At 41.2% G+C, this 16283-nt stretch overlaps 1 protein-coding gene across 5 annotated transcripts in view; it reads right to left on the bottom strand.

Annotated features, from left to right (window-relative positions):
- Positions 1 to 16283, bottom strand: part of KIAA2012 (KIAA2012 ortholog) — a 143727-nt gene that overhangs the window by 19854 nt on the left and 107590 nt on the right. For all 5 annotated transcript variants that reach the window (XM_049887879.1, XM_049887880.1, XM_049887882.1 and 2 more), the window contains 2 exons: positions 2962 to 3052; positions 42 to 216 (listed from right to left, as the gene is read on the bottom strand). In XM_049887879.1, coding sequence (XP_049743836.1) covers positions 42 to 216; positions 2962 to 3052 — 266 coding nt within the window. The remainder of the gene's footprint in view (positions 1 to 41; positions 217 to 2961; positions 3053 to 16283) is intronic.

Here is a 16283-nt window from a genome sequence, read left to right as displayed (position 1 = left end):
GATTGGACTTTCAGACCAAGCTTCTGGGTATTTACACTCACGATACTGATGTTGGCTAGCGACTGCTGGTTGAACAGTCTTGCTTGAGCCTTCCCTTCTCTTTCGCCTGGAAGAAGAATTGTCTCCACAGCATTCAACTTCTCTTGTGAACCAGGTCCCTGTCCTGGAAGTCCTCTGTGCAGATGGTGTACATCATTATCTCCTTTCAAAGTGCCCCTTGAAAAGAGCAAACCAACAGGACCAAACTCAAGAGAAAACTCTCTGGTGGACAAGGAGGAGGGAAAACGAACCGGCACTGGTGGAGTGCCTATTCTGCACCAGGCCCTGTGCTGGACAATTTACATACTTGTTCAACACTTTTTCTCAACATGTGTCTGAATAAGGGAGATTAGAAAGGTCGATTTTCACTTTTGGGGTTCTTTTGGGGGTAAATCCTAAAACTTAGGGAGTGGAGTAAGTACCAGTTTTTCTCTTTGAGGTTACGTATTTGTACCTTTCATTGAATAACAGAATTATTTAACTGAAATTTCTTTCATCAAAGGCTTAGCTGTAAAAAAAAAAAAAAAAAAAGACGTTTAGGACAGATTGTCTTAGGAACATGTAATCACCCGTTCCTTTATAGCCTCTGAATTCTATTCTTGATAAAAGTCAGCCATCAAGCCATCAAGTTTGTAAAGACAATGTTCTGCATCCTACTTTGATGAGTAGCGTCTGGGGTCTTAAAAGCTTGTGAGTGGTCACCTAAGATACAACTATTGGTCTCTTCCCACCCAAAGCAAAGGAGTGTGAAGAAAGGCAAAGACTCAAGGGAGCAGTTAGTCCAAAGGACTAACAGGCCACATGAACCCAGCCTATGAGATCCTGAGACCAGGAGAACTAGATGGTTCCCAGCTACCAATACCGACTGCTCTGACTGGGATCACAACAAAGGGACTGGACAGAGCAGGAGAAAAATGTAGAAAAAAAAATCAAATTCACAAAAAAGACTAGACTTATTGGTCTGACAGAGACTGGAGGAACACCCAAGACTATGGCCCTCAGATACCCTTCTGACCTGGAACTGAAGCCATTCCCAGAGACCACTTTTAGGCAAGCAATAGACAAGCCCATAAAATAAACAACACCTGAGAAGAACATGTTCCTTAGAACAATCAATTATATGAAATCAAAAGGACAACATTTGCCCAAAAGAAATATGAGAAGGCAGGAGGAGCAGAAAACCCAGAAGAAAGGAGATAGGGAACCCAGGGCAGAAATGGGGAGAAGGCTGACGCATTGAGGGGAAGGCAACCAATGTCATGGAACATATTACGTACAAACTATTGAATGAAAGACTAATTGGCTCTGTAAACTGTTATTTAAAGCACAATAAAAAATTAAAAAAAAAAACAAAAACCCAATTTGGTAAAGCTTAGAAAAAAAGGTCATGTGCTGTGTTAGTTTTATCCCTTGTAGAATTGCTATCACTGACTGTGCCCTGAGGATAACTGACTTATGCCCTGCAGGTGAAAAGACCACTAAGAAACAGTCACCAGCATTTCAGTAACAGCCGCAGCAGCTACCAGGTACTGAGTGCCTGCTATGTGCCAGGCCTGATTCTGGGCATTTTATTTTTCACTAAATCACTGTTACATTTACTGTGCTGTGCTAGCATATGGCCTTACTGTAGAAGCTTGAGAAATATTTGTTGAATGAGGTAAATGGAATTTCCTGTAAATATATGAGTCTTTAAATCATTCAATGTCACTCTATAAAAACTCACAGAAGAAGTATCCTTCAGAATTTAGTGCTAGAAAAAAAACTTTATTTTCCCTGAGGAATAGGTATGCTGCAAAGGAGAGCCAAAACTGATCGTGTTACTCTCTTGCTCCCTTTTTTGTTGTTGTTGTTGTGGTGCTTTCATTACTCAGGAATCTGTGTCAAGTCTGAAATTCAGTTACAATAACTGTAATGACTCTTGCGGAATGTTTGTGTTCTCTCTTTTTGTTCTTGATTTTTTAAAAAATTCTTTTTGATTATTTCATCTCTTTCTTGGTTGTTGTTGTAAGCAGTTTAAATTTGTTGTGGAAAAAGATGAGGTATAAATATTATATAATGGAATTCCTCAGGTAGTTACCTCAGCCACCTAAGCATACTTCTCCCTTTGTTCCTGGGGGAATGCATGGCCTTTCTGACCCATAAGGGGATCCTTAGGCCCCAGGGAAGGTGAGGGCAGGTTCTTTCACCAAGGCTCATGTTGTTGTGGAGTCGATTCCTACTCATAGTGACTCTATATGACGGAGTAGATCTGCCCCATAGGGTTTCCTAGGCTGTAATCTTTACAGGAGCAGATTGCCAGGTCTTTTCTCCTGTAAGCTGCTTATGGGTCCAAGCCACCAACCTTTCAGTTAGCAGCGGAGTGCTTAACCATTGCACCACCAGGGCCCCTGAAGGCTCATGGGCGATCACAATTGGCAATGGTTCAATGTGGAAGGCAGAGATAATAGTAGTAGATGCTACTGCCAAAGAGGAGTTGCATCAAATGCCTGGGCCTAACTGGCTGAGCTGAGGAAGTCAGTGACCTCATATATATATTAAAAGGGCTTGGCACATAGTAAGCACTCAGCAGAATTTAGCAATTATTATGCCCAGAGCTAAGTATATGCTGAGAGGAGAAACCAACGCTTGAGTTGACAGACCTCAGTTTTCTAGGCATCTCTGTAGATCTCAGATATTTGGACAAGTGGAAAAAGCCACTTCCATATCGTTACAATTAGACTTAACTTTTTACCCATTCAGCCAAAAACTTACATCACAATATAATCCTCCCCAAGAACCTTTGGTTCTTTAACAACAGTTTAATGCTGGCTGTCAGAGCATACTCTCAAGAGTATGTGCCTCCCAGAAAGAAACAGAAATTAAATTAATTAAAAGCAAGATAAAAGCAGAAAAGCTCATGTTATTGCAACTTTAGACACTTACATCTTTTGAGCAGAATGTGGCTCAGGGGCCTGGATATGCTCAGGTGGGGAAGTGCTGAGAGCGCCAAGGGTCATACTCCTTGGCTCTGGGTCTGCGAAAACAAAGAGGATCCTCACTCAGCAAAAGAACACAGCAATAATCACAGGAGGAGATGCAATAATGGGAAAACGTCTACCTGGTGAACAGTTAAATGCAGGCAAATGAGAACAATGAGGTACATTAGATCTAGAAATTAGCCAACATTGCAGAAATCAGTGCTGGCATATAGCAAGTGACATTGAAATTAGTAAGACCCTTTGGGAAAGCGATATGACAGTATATATCAAGAACCAGAAAAATGCCACTAGCCTTTGATCAAGAACCTTACTTCTGGGTATTTATTAGAAGGAAACAACTCAAAAGAAGAAATAAGCTTTTTGTACCAACTTACTTACTGCAACATTATCATTAATAATGAAAAATTGGAACCAACCTAGCAATGGAAGGCTGGGGAAGTAATTTACGGCATAGAAAAATTATTTTAGGAAGATAAATAAGCAACATGGAAAATAAAATATGATAAGTAAATGTGAACTATAGAATAGTGTGTTCAAAAAGCCAAACCTAGGGCTGTCGAGTCGATTCCGACTCATAGCAACCCTATAGGACAGAGTAGAACTGCCCCATAGAGTTTCCAAGGAGCGCCTGGTGGATTCGAACTACCGACCCTTTGGTTAGCAGCTGTAGCACTTAACCACTACGCTACCAGGGTTTCCAGAATAGTGTGTTAGAACTCAGTAAAATATGTATGTAGATGGATAAAAACTAGACAAAGAAACAACAAAAGGAAATAATATGTTAGATTGGGAAGTTTATGTGTGTTTGAATTTTTCTTATGGCTAAAACAAATTGATTAAAAAAAAAAAGTTACCCTGTGAGGGAGGCTTATGCAGGCCACACAGTTCTTTTTGATGGTTGCTCTGAAGATCATATTGGGTAACTCCTTAAGAATGAGAAGAGCAGTAGATTTTTGCATGGATTTAATTTATTTCTTCTTAGTTTTGTTTATTTTAAGCCATTATAACTTTAAAAGAGGACTGGAAAAGTTCACCTAGCATCCCATTAGCATTATTCCTTTAATACTACGGGTAAATCATTTTCCAGTGTTCAATATTTTTTTTTTTTCCAGAGCCTCTTTTCAACTTGAGTTCCCTTCTTCCATTCCCAAACTTCAAGGGTAGCATCCACTGTCTCACATTTCAACCTCCAGATTTTAGAGTGGGGACCAAATTTTTAACGCACAAGATGCATTGGGAAGGTTGATTGGGGTCGTACTTGGAATTTATTCTGCCTTGGGTAACTTTATTTATTTATTTATTTATTTATTTATGGGTAATATGTGTAGAGCCCTGGTGGGGCAGTGGTTAAGAGCTTAAGCTGTTAATCAAAACGTCGCCAGTTTGCACCTACCAGTTGTTCCTTGGAAACCCTATGGGGCAGTTCTGCTCTGTCCTATGGGGTCGCTCTGAGTTGGAGTCGACACAACAGCAACGGGCTTGGTGTTTGGTTTGGATAATATGTAATGTTAACAGAAAGTGACAGCTGATTAAAGGACCTTTGAAACAAGAGGGATTCTGTGAAGTTTTCTTTCCTTAACATTGATGGTTCAGGAAAAGCTACCTCCTTGAAGACTTAACGCAGCTCTTCCCAACAATTTTGAACTTTGGAAAAGGGCACGACGCTACCAGCAGAGGGCGCATGTGTATTGACCAAAAGCTGAGTTTCCACGTTTGTGTCATTTCACCATTTTGATTAAAATTAAAATCCTGTTAGTTCTGGGATGTGGACTCTGGAAGGATAATTTTTTTTCTCCTAGTAAAATAACCTGATATTTAGGAAGTATTGGAACAAACTAAGTCAGTTTTTTGTATAATAACTTACAACTTTCAGCTGCTTAACGAATCTGTAAAATATTTGAAGCAGAAAATAGAAAAAATACTATATAATGATCATCTGTGTACTTACACCTAGCTTTGTAAAATCTTAATATTTTGTCATATTAGATGCACGTTTTTTCCTAAAGAAATAAAACATTTCAGCCTCCACTTTGTTGCTGTGCAGTCCTATTACCCTCGCTCTCTTCCCAGGAGTAACTACCATTTTAAATTCTGTATTTATCAGTCCTCATGCATATTTTTATACCTTTGCAACATATAAATGCACCCATAAACAACACTTGGTGTTATTTTACATATTTAAATTTAAATAAATGGTATCATTTATGAAACTTTGCAACTTGCTTTATTTTGCTTGACATTGTTTTTGAGGTTAATCCACGTTAAATACGTGTAGCTTTCATTCATTTATTTCAAGCTGCTGTCCAATATTTCATTGTGTGAACATACCACAATTTATTTATACTTTTTACTGTTGACTGTTCCCAATTTTTCACAATTACAAACCATGCTGCAATGAATCTTCTTGGCTGAGTCCCTGATCATATGTGCAAGAGTTTCTCGAAGGTACACCCGGGAGTGGAATTGTTGGATCGCAGGATATATGCATCTTAAACTTTACTGGCTATTGCCAAGTTGCTCTGAATTTCTGATGCTTCATGTCCTCATCAATAATGGGTGTTTACAGACTTTTAAACTTTTGCTAATCTGATATATACAAAATGATACCTCTTTGCTGTTTTAACTTGAATTTTCCTGTACAGTAGCAAGGTTAAACTTTTTTATGTATGGCTATTTATTTGAGTTTCTGTTAATTGCCTGTTTATATCTTCTACCTGGAAGAAGTACAGCCAGAATGCTCCTTAGAAGCAAGGACGGCAAGAGGATGTCTCACATACTTTGGGCATGTTATCAGGAGGGATCAGTCCCTGGAGAAGGCCATCATGCTTGGTAAAGTAGAGGGTCAGCGAAAAAGAGGAAGACCCTCAACGAGATGGACTGGCACAGTGACTGCAACGATGGGCTCGAGCATAACAATTCTGAGGATGGTGCGGGACCAGGCAGTGTTTCCTTCTGTTGTATGTGGGGTGGCTATGGGTCAGAACTGACTCAGTGGCACGTAACAACAACAACAACGTCTTTCACTTATTTTTCTTTTGGGTTGGTTGTCTTTTTCCTTACCTATTTGTAGAAGTTCTCACTGTATTTTGGATGCATACCAATCCTTCGTTGGTTATATGCATTGCAGATATTCTCTTCTAATCTGTGGTTTGTCTTTTACCTTTGTTTATGCTGTCTTATCAAAAGCTTTAAATTTTAATACAGCCAGATTTATCAGTGATTTTCTGTAAGGTTCGTGTTTTTGAATCACAGGTAAGAAAATTTCCCCTTTCCCAAATTCATAAAAATAGTCTCCTATATTTTCTTCTAAAGGTTTTGAAGTTTTGCTTTTCACATTTAGATCCTGAATATACCTGACATTTATTTTGTATGTTTTGTGAGGTAAGAATGTAAAAACTGGATAACCGGTTATCTCAAGATGACATTTTCCTACTATTTTATAATGTCATTTTTGTCATATATCCAGTTTCCATATACTGGTACATTTATTTTTGGATTCTCTATTTTCTTCTGCCTATTCCTGAGCCAGTATCATACCCAAAACAAAAACCAAAAACCAGTATCATACAGCCTTATTGATTACAGCCTTAAAGTAATTTTTTATATCTAGCCAAGCAAACTCTCCCACTTTGCTTTTTTTCAAATTTGTATTGACTATTTTTGGTCCTTCTATATGAATTTTAGGATCAATTTATCATGTTCTACCAAGACCCCTGTTAGGGGATTTTTTTAATTGGAATTGCACTGCATTTATAGGTCAATTTAGGGAAAATTACCGTCTTTAGAACACTGAGTTTTTCTGTCTAAGAATATTAAATACAGCCTTAGAACATGTTTATTCAGGTTTACTTTTATTTTAATAAAATTGTGTAATTTCTTCATAAGAGTCTCTCACACATCTTTTTGTTAGATTACTGTTGTTTGGGTACCGTCAAGATGATTCCCACTCATAGCGACCCCATGTGACAGAGTACAACTGTCCCACAGGGCTTTCTTGGCTGTAGTTTTTACGGGAGCAGGTCACCAGGTCTTTCTCCTGGGGAGCTACTGGGTGGATTTGAGCCACCAATCTTTTGGTTAGCAGCTGAGCACTTAACTTGTGCCACCAAGTCTCCTTAGATTTATTAGTAGATTATATATATTCCTATTGTAAATGTTATATGTCAAAATTAAACTTTCATATGTTTAAATCCATGAGTTCATTACAATAATTAAGAAAATAACTAGGTCACTGTTGGAGGGTCCTGGGGAACCAACTCATTATGAAAACTGGTAAATAAAGGAAAAGAATTAAGCCATTTATCCTGCCTTCCTATGTAAACTGTACCACTGAATGAATAAATAGTAGATGAGGAAAAGCTTCTCTTTATAGTTTTCCAACTAATATGTGAAGAAAGAATGGTAGAACTTCAATATCACTATTTTGCAACCTTGAATGAATTATTGGTTCTCTAGTTGCTGGCATCACGAAGAGAGAGACAAGCAAAACATTATGTTTCTTAAGGGAAGAATATAATACCCTCTTTGAAGTGCTCTCGCCAAAAGGAAAAACCAAACCTGAATCTTATCAAGCCTCTAGATCTAAGTAGTAATTTCTAGGAAATATAGAAGACAGAGAAACATGCTAAATTATACCATGAGGATGCAAGCAGCAAAATTTAGGTTGTGGTAACCTCTGCAGGGCAAGTGACTCGATTTCCTAAAAATAAATTAAAAGGTGGAGGGGGGGAATGGAGGTGATCCTATAAATTAATTGAGACTAAAGGGCCATGTCAAACAATTGCAAACAAACTCTAAAACAGTTCTAATAAACAGGGGACAATTAGAACTTTGAGCACTGACTATTCAATTACATTAAAGAATTCTAATTTTTATGTGTAATAATGGTATTATTTATTTATTTATTTTTTCCAAAAGAGTCTTATCTTTTAGAGATACACACTGAAGTATGTACGGGTAAAATCATATGCATCTGGGATTTTTTTTCAAAATGATATGGAAGGGGTAAAGGAGTTCGGGATATAGGAGGACAACATTGGCTACGAGATGAGTACACAGGATTTATTGTGCTGTTCTGTCGACCTTTGTGTATGGTTGGGGTTTTCCATAATAACAATTGTTTGTAAATTACATTTTAAATTGTGTTTTATGTTTTGAAACACAGTTTATTTTTTTCCACATTTGATTTTTATGTATTGACCTATATTTAGTAATTTTGCTGAATTCTTTTAATGATTTGTCCTTTAATGGCTTGTCTGTAGAGTCTCTTGGATTTTCCATGTTAAGCGGTAATATTGTCTGGGGATAATGACAATGTCATTATTTTTTCCTTTGCATCCTTTTACCTTTTATTTCTTTTATTTTTCTTACTGTGCTGGCTGGGACCGCAAGTACAGTGTTGAGACAGAAGCTGTGATAGAGGGCATTCTTGTCTTACTCCTGTTTCCGAAGAGAACGCTTCTAAAGGTCTCCCTTTAAAATAGGATATTTACTAGAGGTTTTGTGAGAGATATTCTTTGTCAAATTCAGGAAGTCCCTTTCTATTCCTAGTTTGATAATTTTTAATCATGAATGGCTGAGTTTTAGAAAATGTATTTTCTGCATCTGAGATAATCCTAAGGCTTTTTCCCTTTAACCTTTTGATGTAAATTATATAAATGGATTTTCAAAAGTTAGACTATCTTTGAATTTCTCATATACATTGAATTGAGTCATGGGGTTTTGTATTTTGTTTTTTAAATATAAACTTAAGGATCTGTTTGACTTTTTTTTTTTTTTTTAGGATTTTTGCATCTTTGATCGTAAGTGAAATTAGTCTATAAATTCCCTTTCCTATGCTGTCCTTGTCTCTACTTTCAACTGCTTTTCAGTTTTGAAGCATTTAAGTCCCACGTGAGAAATGAGCTTCCTTTCCTGGGAGGTGAAAAGGATCTTCAGAATCAAGGGACAAGAATTGTGTGCAGGGACTCTGGGGACTTCCTTGGGGATTCCATCCTGGGCTAAGCGGGAATAAGCCAGAAACATTATGAAGGAGGATACACCACTGTGAAGGAAAATTTTGAAACACTTTTCAGAAGGAAAGATAAGGCAGTACCAGAGTATGAAAATCAGCTAGGCTGTTAGGAAAAAACCCAACCAACCAACCAACCAACCCACCCACCCACCCAACCAGCCAACCAACTAACCAACCAAACTCATTGCTGTCGAGTCAATTCCAACTCATATGGTTTCCAAGGAGCGGCTGGTGGATTTGAACCTGTTTGATCAGCAGCCAAGAATTTCAATTACCGAGCCACCAGGGCACCATATGAATTAGCAGAATATTCTGAACCCAGTCCTGTGGGCACCCCTCAGATGGCAGGACCCGGCGAGCCCCACGTGGAGCAACGTTGGGAGCAAGGAGCCCTAGACCATGCTGCTGCCTTTTGCTGTGGTCCCGCCTTTCAGTGGTAGAATTCCTGCAGTCTGGCACCGAATCAACCCCTGGGCAGACACTTGGTGTCTCCCTATTTTCTCTATAGCTTTAGGAGAAACTTTTCCAACCCTGGCTACTCCTCCCTTCTTAGCAGAGTTTGGGCAGTCATCGTATTGCTCTTTCTGGAGGTGTTTGAGGTCCCTGGTTGGCGCAAACGGTTTGCGCTTGTCTGTTAACCTAAAGGTTGGTGGTTCAAACCTACTCTGCAGGACTGCGAAAGAAAGGCCTGGAGGTCTACTTGTGTAAAGATTTTAGCCAAGAAAATCCTATGGAGTGGTTCTACTCTGCATAAATAGAGTGAGTTGGATTCACTTGATGGTAACAGATTTTTTGTTTTTGGAGGTGTTTATTCCTGAAGCTGAAACTGCTTTTGAGGAAAGGCCTTTCAAATGGAGGGAAGTGGAGCACAGCAGAGCGGAATGGAACTGAACTAAACTACACTAAACTAAACACAATGCCCACAAACATTGGGCAGAGACTTGGGTTATCTTGGTTTTAATAATTAGCTGTGACTTTGCATAATTCCCTGGACTTCTAGGCCTAGGCCTTGGGTTCCTTCTTTGTAAGATAAAAGAACTTCTAAATAATCTTGATTCATGCTAGCTTTAAAAATCATGCTTCTATAACTTTGTGATGTTTTCCCCAATTTTGTAACTATTTCCTAATCAAAAACACATGGATGGAGTTACAACTCTTAAAGAGCCACGGACCTTGGAGTCAAAGAAATCTGGCTTCATGTCTCCTCCACTTATTGGCTGTGTGACCCTAGGCAAGTTACTTAACTTCTCTGAACCTCATTTTCCTCATCTGTGAAATAGGGATAGTGCACTTTACCTTGTAGGGTTATGGTGAGGATAAAATAAGATAAACTACACAAAGCACAGTGTCTTGCTTCACAGCAAGTACCAAAAATTAGCTCCCTTTTCTCCACCCCTCAAGGGACTGTGTGGAAAACTAGCCAAAAAAAAAAACCATATAAATTTAAAAAGTCTAAATTGTTTGGGTGGCACTGCAGGGGTGTTTCCGATTTGCCTGCCCCCACCGTTTCCCTAGGGTCTACGCCTGTTTTGGGGATTTTTAGATCTCCTAGCTCTGCAAAAGGTTGGGTGGGAGCTCTGCAAGTCTCCACCTAGGCACGGAATCCATGGGAGGTCCCATGGTGTAGAGACATCACAAGCTACCACAGAGAGGGAAAGAAGACTAAAATATGAGATAGATCAACAGACCCAGGAGAACAGACCCTTTGGGGAGAGAGCAGCCTGGAGCCCTGAGCTCACTGCCAAGGAGCACCTTTTGTTAGGAGATCAGAGACAACAGGTGGGGACGATCTCCCTTGCAGAGAGGGCCTAGCAGGAGCCTCCCTGGTGAGCAGGCGCCGCATGAACCCTGGAGCTGCACTATTGAGGTAACAATAGTACCAAATGCCCAGTTGGGCTAGAAAAGTCACAATCCCTGTATAAGCCCTGCTGGCCACCTACCCAGGCCTTGGTGTCCTGCCTCCCTCCCCCAATTTGCCACACCTTTTTTTTTTTTTCTTTTTGGTGAAGCATTTCCCCTTGTCTGTTTTTCTGCTTTCTCCCCCTCTACCCACAAGCACTCCAGGATTGGCAAACCCTGCTTTTCATAGCGGTTAACAATCCAGAGAGTTAACAATTCTCTGTGATCAAGGACACATTACTTAACTTCTCTGTGCCTCAGTTTTTCTCATCTTGCAAATGGGGATAACGGAGAGCACATTCTCTATAGGTCATAAAAATTAAATGAGGCAATTTATACAAAACACATAGCGAGTGTCTGTGCCTGGCACACAGCAAGTGTGAACTGCTTCCCCTGCCTCGTGCCTTCTTTGCAAATGGGTGAATATACTTCCGGTAAGGGATTGGCCTGGAAGCTCTTGACCCAGTAACAGAACAATAGCTGAGGGCTTTGCATTTCAACCAGAACGCAAGTTTGATTTCTGTGAAGCACCTGGGTTCAGTGAACCCCATTCTTCATGCCAGGCCTCACCTCCTTCAGGGAGTCCTCCCTGACTTCTCCCTATGCCTCCCACCTCAGTCTGTGCTCTCTTGGAGCACTGATCACACTGTATGGGAACCATCTGTGCACATGTCTGCATTTCCCCCTCCATCCCCCCTACTGAATTGGGAGCTCCATAAGGAGTATGTCCTATCCAACCATGGAGGGCCTGGAACTTAGTATGGCATCAACAAATGTTTGCTGAGTGTGTGAAGGAACCCTTCATTCATGTAGTCAGTGGTTAAAGACTTAGGAACAGGGCTTCCAACTGTTAGTTCTGGTTATAACCCCTGCTTAGAATTTGCACTTCTAACACGTTCCCAGGTGATGTTAGAGACCGATTCTGAGAACCACTAGCAGAGCAGTAGTTCTCAGAATTTATTATACATAAGAATCACCTGGGAATCTTGTTAAAGTGTAGATTCTAAAAAAAAAAAAGTAGATTCTGATTCAGTATGTCTGAGGTGGAAATGCAAATTCTCAGCAGGGGTTCAAATTGGAAGGAACCAGTTTGAAGCCCTGCTTAGGAAGGCCTGAACGTAGTGGTTGAACCCTGGCGGCTACCTCAGTGGTACCACCAAGGATCCTGCTTTTCCCTTTAACAAGAAGGATTCTGAGGTCAGCAAATCACAGAAGATGAGAAAGAGAGATTGGCAGGTCAGTTTTGTTGTTTTCAGATGAGGAAGCGGGAGCCTAGAGAGGCCGAGAGGCCTATTTGAGACTTCATGGCAGTGCAGGAGAGCCATGGCCCACGCCATTCTTGACCCCCTGGGCCCTTGCTCACTGTACTTGCTGTTGCTGTTGAGCCTGAGCCCAGATGCAGCACTGGGGCTTTGGTCTCCTCCCAGGCTGTCTTGGTCATCCCTGACCCACGGGCAGCTGGGATGTAAATGAAAATGGCCAGCTGGCCTTGCCTGGGAGCAAGTGTGGTGGAGAAAGCTTTGGAAGGAGGTCTGGTTCCAGTCCTGGTGCTGCTGTTTATCTCTGTGCAACCCTGGGCAAGCCATAGGCACATAGTGGGAGTGCAGAACGGAGCCCTAGAGGTTATCCAACCCAACCCTCATGTTTTATGGGAAAGGAAACCTAGGCCCAGAGAAATGAGGTGCCCTGCCCTAGATAGACTATGAACCTACTGAAAGGCAGACCTGGTCACTTGACCTATGTCTTTTGAATCTGAAACCCAATTTCCTCAGAGACTATTCTGGTGTTTCTCAAATGTTGATGGACATATGAATCACTTGGAAACCTTGTTAAGACAGGTAGATCTGAGGTGGACTCCAGATTCTGCATTTCTCTGAACAAATCTGCCTTAGAAGAGCTACAGCTAGAATGCTTCTTGGAAGCATGGATGGTGAGACTCCTTCTCACATATTGTGAACATGTTATCAGGAGAGACCAGTCCCTGGAGAAGGACATCATGCTTGGTAAAGGGTCAGCAAAAAAGAGGAAGACCCTCAACAAGATAGACTGACACAGTGGCTACAACAATGGGCTCAAGCATAACAATGATCATAAGGATGGCCCAGGACTGGGCAGGGTTTCGTTCTGTTGTACATAGGGTTACCACGAGTCGGAACTGACTGGACGGCACCTAACAACAACAAACAGCAAACTCCTAGGCTCTAACTAGAAAGGGTCTATGTTATTAGGTGCCATCCAGCCGTTTCCAACTCATAGCGACTCTACGTACAGAACGAAACACTGCCCGGTCCTGCGCCATCCTCACAACTGTGGCTGTGTTTGAGCCCGATGTTGCAGCCTCTGTGTCAATCCATCTCGTTGAGGGTCTTCCTCTTTTTCATTGACCCTCTACCAAGCACGATGTCCTTCTCCAGGGACCGGTCCCTCCTGTTAACAGGTCCTAAGTAGGTGAGATGCTATTGCCATCCTCCCTTCTAAGGAGCATTCTGGCTGTATTTCTTCCAAGACAGAGTTGTTCATTCTTCTGGCAGTTCATCGAATATTCAATATTCTTCACCAACACCATAATTCAAAGGCATCAATTCTTCAGTCTTCCTCATTTATTGTTCAGCTTTCTCATGTATATGAAGCGATTGAAAATGGCATGGGTCCAGTGCATCTTAGTCTTCAAAGTGACATCTTTGCTTTTTAACTCTTTAAAGAGGTCTTTTTGCAGCAGATTTTATTCAATGTATATGCTGAATAAATAATTTGAGAAAGGGTCTAGACAGAAACCACCTGTCTCTGTAGCCCAGCTCCTCTGTAAGTACTTGGTGCATTGGCCGCTAATTAGAACAAACTTGTCAGGTTAATGGGCATCTGGTGGCTATTCACCCAGAAGCCAGTGGGGCCAGCATCCTCTTCATGGCCTGTCCTTCCCCATCAACGTTAGCCATCAGCCACCCCTCTGATTGCTTCGATGTCTATGGTGGAGGTGCAGGTCCAGGCTGGTGGCTGTGGGTGCTGTGAGCGCACCACAGTTGGAGGACTATGCCCTTGGTGACCCCTGCAGGCACTATTTCTTCACAGGGAGTATGCATCATCCAAAGTCAAAGTTTTCACTGTAAAATCTTGAGGGTAGGGAACTTAGTTTTATCATCTTTGAAGCCCTTGTCTATCCAGTACATTCCTTTCTTCCTTCATTTGATTTATTCATTCTCTTTTGGAATATTTACTAGACTTGACTAAGCCATAGTCTTTGCCCTTAGGAAGCACACATAACAAATGGAACTATAAAGTGGTACTTAGTGGTCACCCAATAAGTATGTGTGAAACTGAATCAGACTTCAGGGCTCAGAGGGAAGTGGAAGCATCACCAAGTGATAGTAAGTGCAACAGGAAGGAGATGGCGTTGGCTTTGAAGACGGTTTATTCTTAAAGAAGAGAGGCTGGCTCCCTAGGCAGCTCCCATTAAGATCATGGAAATTATACCACTTGAAGCCTCTCAGAAGTTTTTACACTTTTTAAAAAGGTTATCAGGCAAATTCACAAATGCATTCATTTTTTTTCCTCTCCCTTTGGTACCACAAAGAGCAATAGAAGAAGTAGGGTTACCTTAGTTCCTTTTTTCGGGTAAGCCACAGAATGGACAGCTAAAGCATGCGTAGCATACTGTTTGTGGCAAAGAGAGAAGAAAAGATACTGAGCTTAAAGAGGTGGTGTGATAAATGATCTACTGTTTTGACTCTGGACCCAAGAGATAGGAAAGTGGTAGTAGCATCTGTTAAGACAGAGCCATCTACCCACATGTCGCAGAAACTGATCACTGTCCCTCAACATCCATTCCCTCTTTTGCCTTTGGGTAGCAAAGCCCCCTCTAGTTTTAGCCTGGCACATGGATATGCAGCAAGAAACTTTGTTTCCCAGCCTCCCTTGCAGCTAGGTGGGCCAATGGAATATGAACAGTGATGAGACAGGTGTAGTTCCTGAAGATCTTAAAGGCAGCTGTGGGCCTACTGCTGACTCTTCCTCTGTTTGTTGGGCAGGAGAGATGCTGAGCCAGGATCCATCTTTTGGATAAGGAAATAAGGCTCTGAACCTTTTGTTTTCCAGTAGAAGAGAAATATCGGAAATGGCTCATTAGTTTCTGATGAATTCAGCAGATCCTGCCATTTGTTTTGTTCCCAATTAGCCCAGGCTGCTCATTAGGGACCTCCTGCACTCCCTGCAGGGCTCCTCAAATCTCTCACTTCTTGTTCTAAGAGATTATGTTGCAATCATCAACATAACCTTTCACCCTGTGCAGAGGCAGGTGAGGCTGTCCCATTCAGATTGTGTCTGCTGCCTGTACCTGGTCTTAAGCAAAAGAAGGACTTAAGCAGAGGACTCAATCAGCCTCCCAAGAGTAAGCACCAGAATCACCGGGGAACTTAATAGAAATGCAAATTCTATTGTCAGGTGCAGCCCAAATCTAGTGAATCAGGAATCCCGGGGGTTGGACCTAGAAATCTGTATTTCAACAAGCCCTCTAGGTGATTCTGATGCACAGTGAAGCTTGAGAACCATTGGCCTAGGAAATAGACGAGGGTAACAATAATGAAACAAACAAAGAAAAAAACAAAAACAAACCAGAGCTTTCTAGTCAATTCTGACTCATTGTGACCCTGGTGGTGTGGTAGTTAAGCGCTCAGCTGCTAACTGAAAGGTAGATGGTTCAAACCCACCGGCTACTCCTCGGAAGAAAGATGTGGCAGTCTGCTCCCATAAAGAATACGGCCTAGGAAGCTCTGTAGGGCAGTTCTACTCTGTTCTATAGGGTTGTCATGAGTCAGAATTGACATGATGGCAATGGGTTTTTAAGAAATATTGAGGATTCCCTTGGTAGTGCAAATGGTTAATGATTGGCTGCTAATGGAAAGGCTGGAAGTTCAAGTTCTCCCAGGGGCACCTCAGAAGAGAGGCCTGGCAATCTACTTATGAAAAGTCAGCCATTGAAAACCCTGTGGAGCACAGTTATACTCAGACACACATGGCAGAATTGACTCAATGGCAACTTTTTTTTTTTTTAAGTGATATTGAACCTTTATTCTTTTCCTGGACTATGGGGAGAGGGGGTAGGAAGGAGAAAGGAATGTTTGTGTTTAAAATAAGACCAATTTCCCAAACCCTCACTGATTTGGAGGCTGCCAATTTGACCTGTCTTGTGAATACTTGCATGCAGTGCCTTTATCAAGTTCAAGACTCACGGCATTCTTGATGGAGGGTGGCCCAGCTCACTGCTTGTAACTAACTATGGACATCACTACTTAATTTAGAGTGGAAAAAAATTCTGACAATTGGCTTTAAGACCTAAGAGAGTAAAAACTGACCCTTAA

The sequence above is a fragment of the Elephas maximus genome, chromosome 6, assembly GCF_024166365.1.
Source record: "Elephas maximus indicus isolate mEleMax1 chromosome 6, mEleMax1 primary haplotype, whole genome shotgun sequence".
Taxonomy (NCBI): domain Eukaryota; kingdom Metazoa; phylum Chordata; class Mammalia; order Proboscidea; family Elephantidae; genus Elephas; species Elephas maximus.
This window is presented reverse-complemented; position numbering and strand designations above follow the sequence as displayed.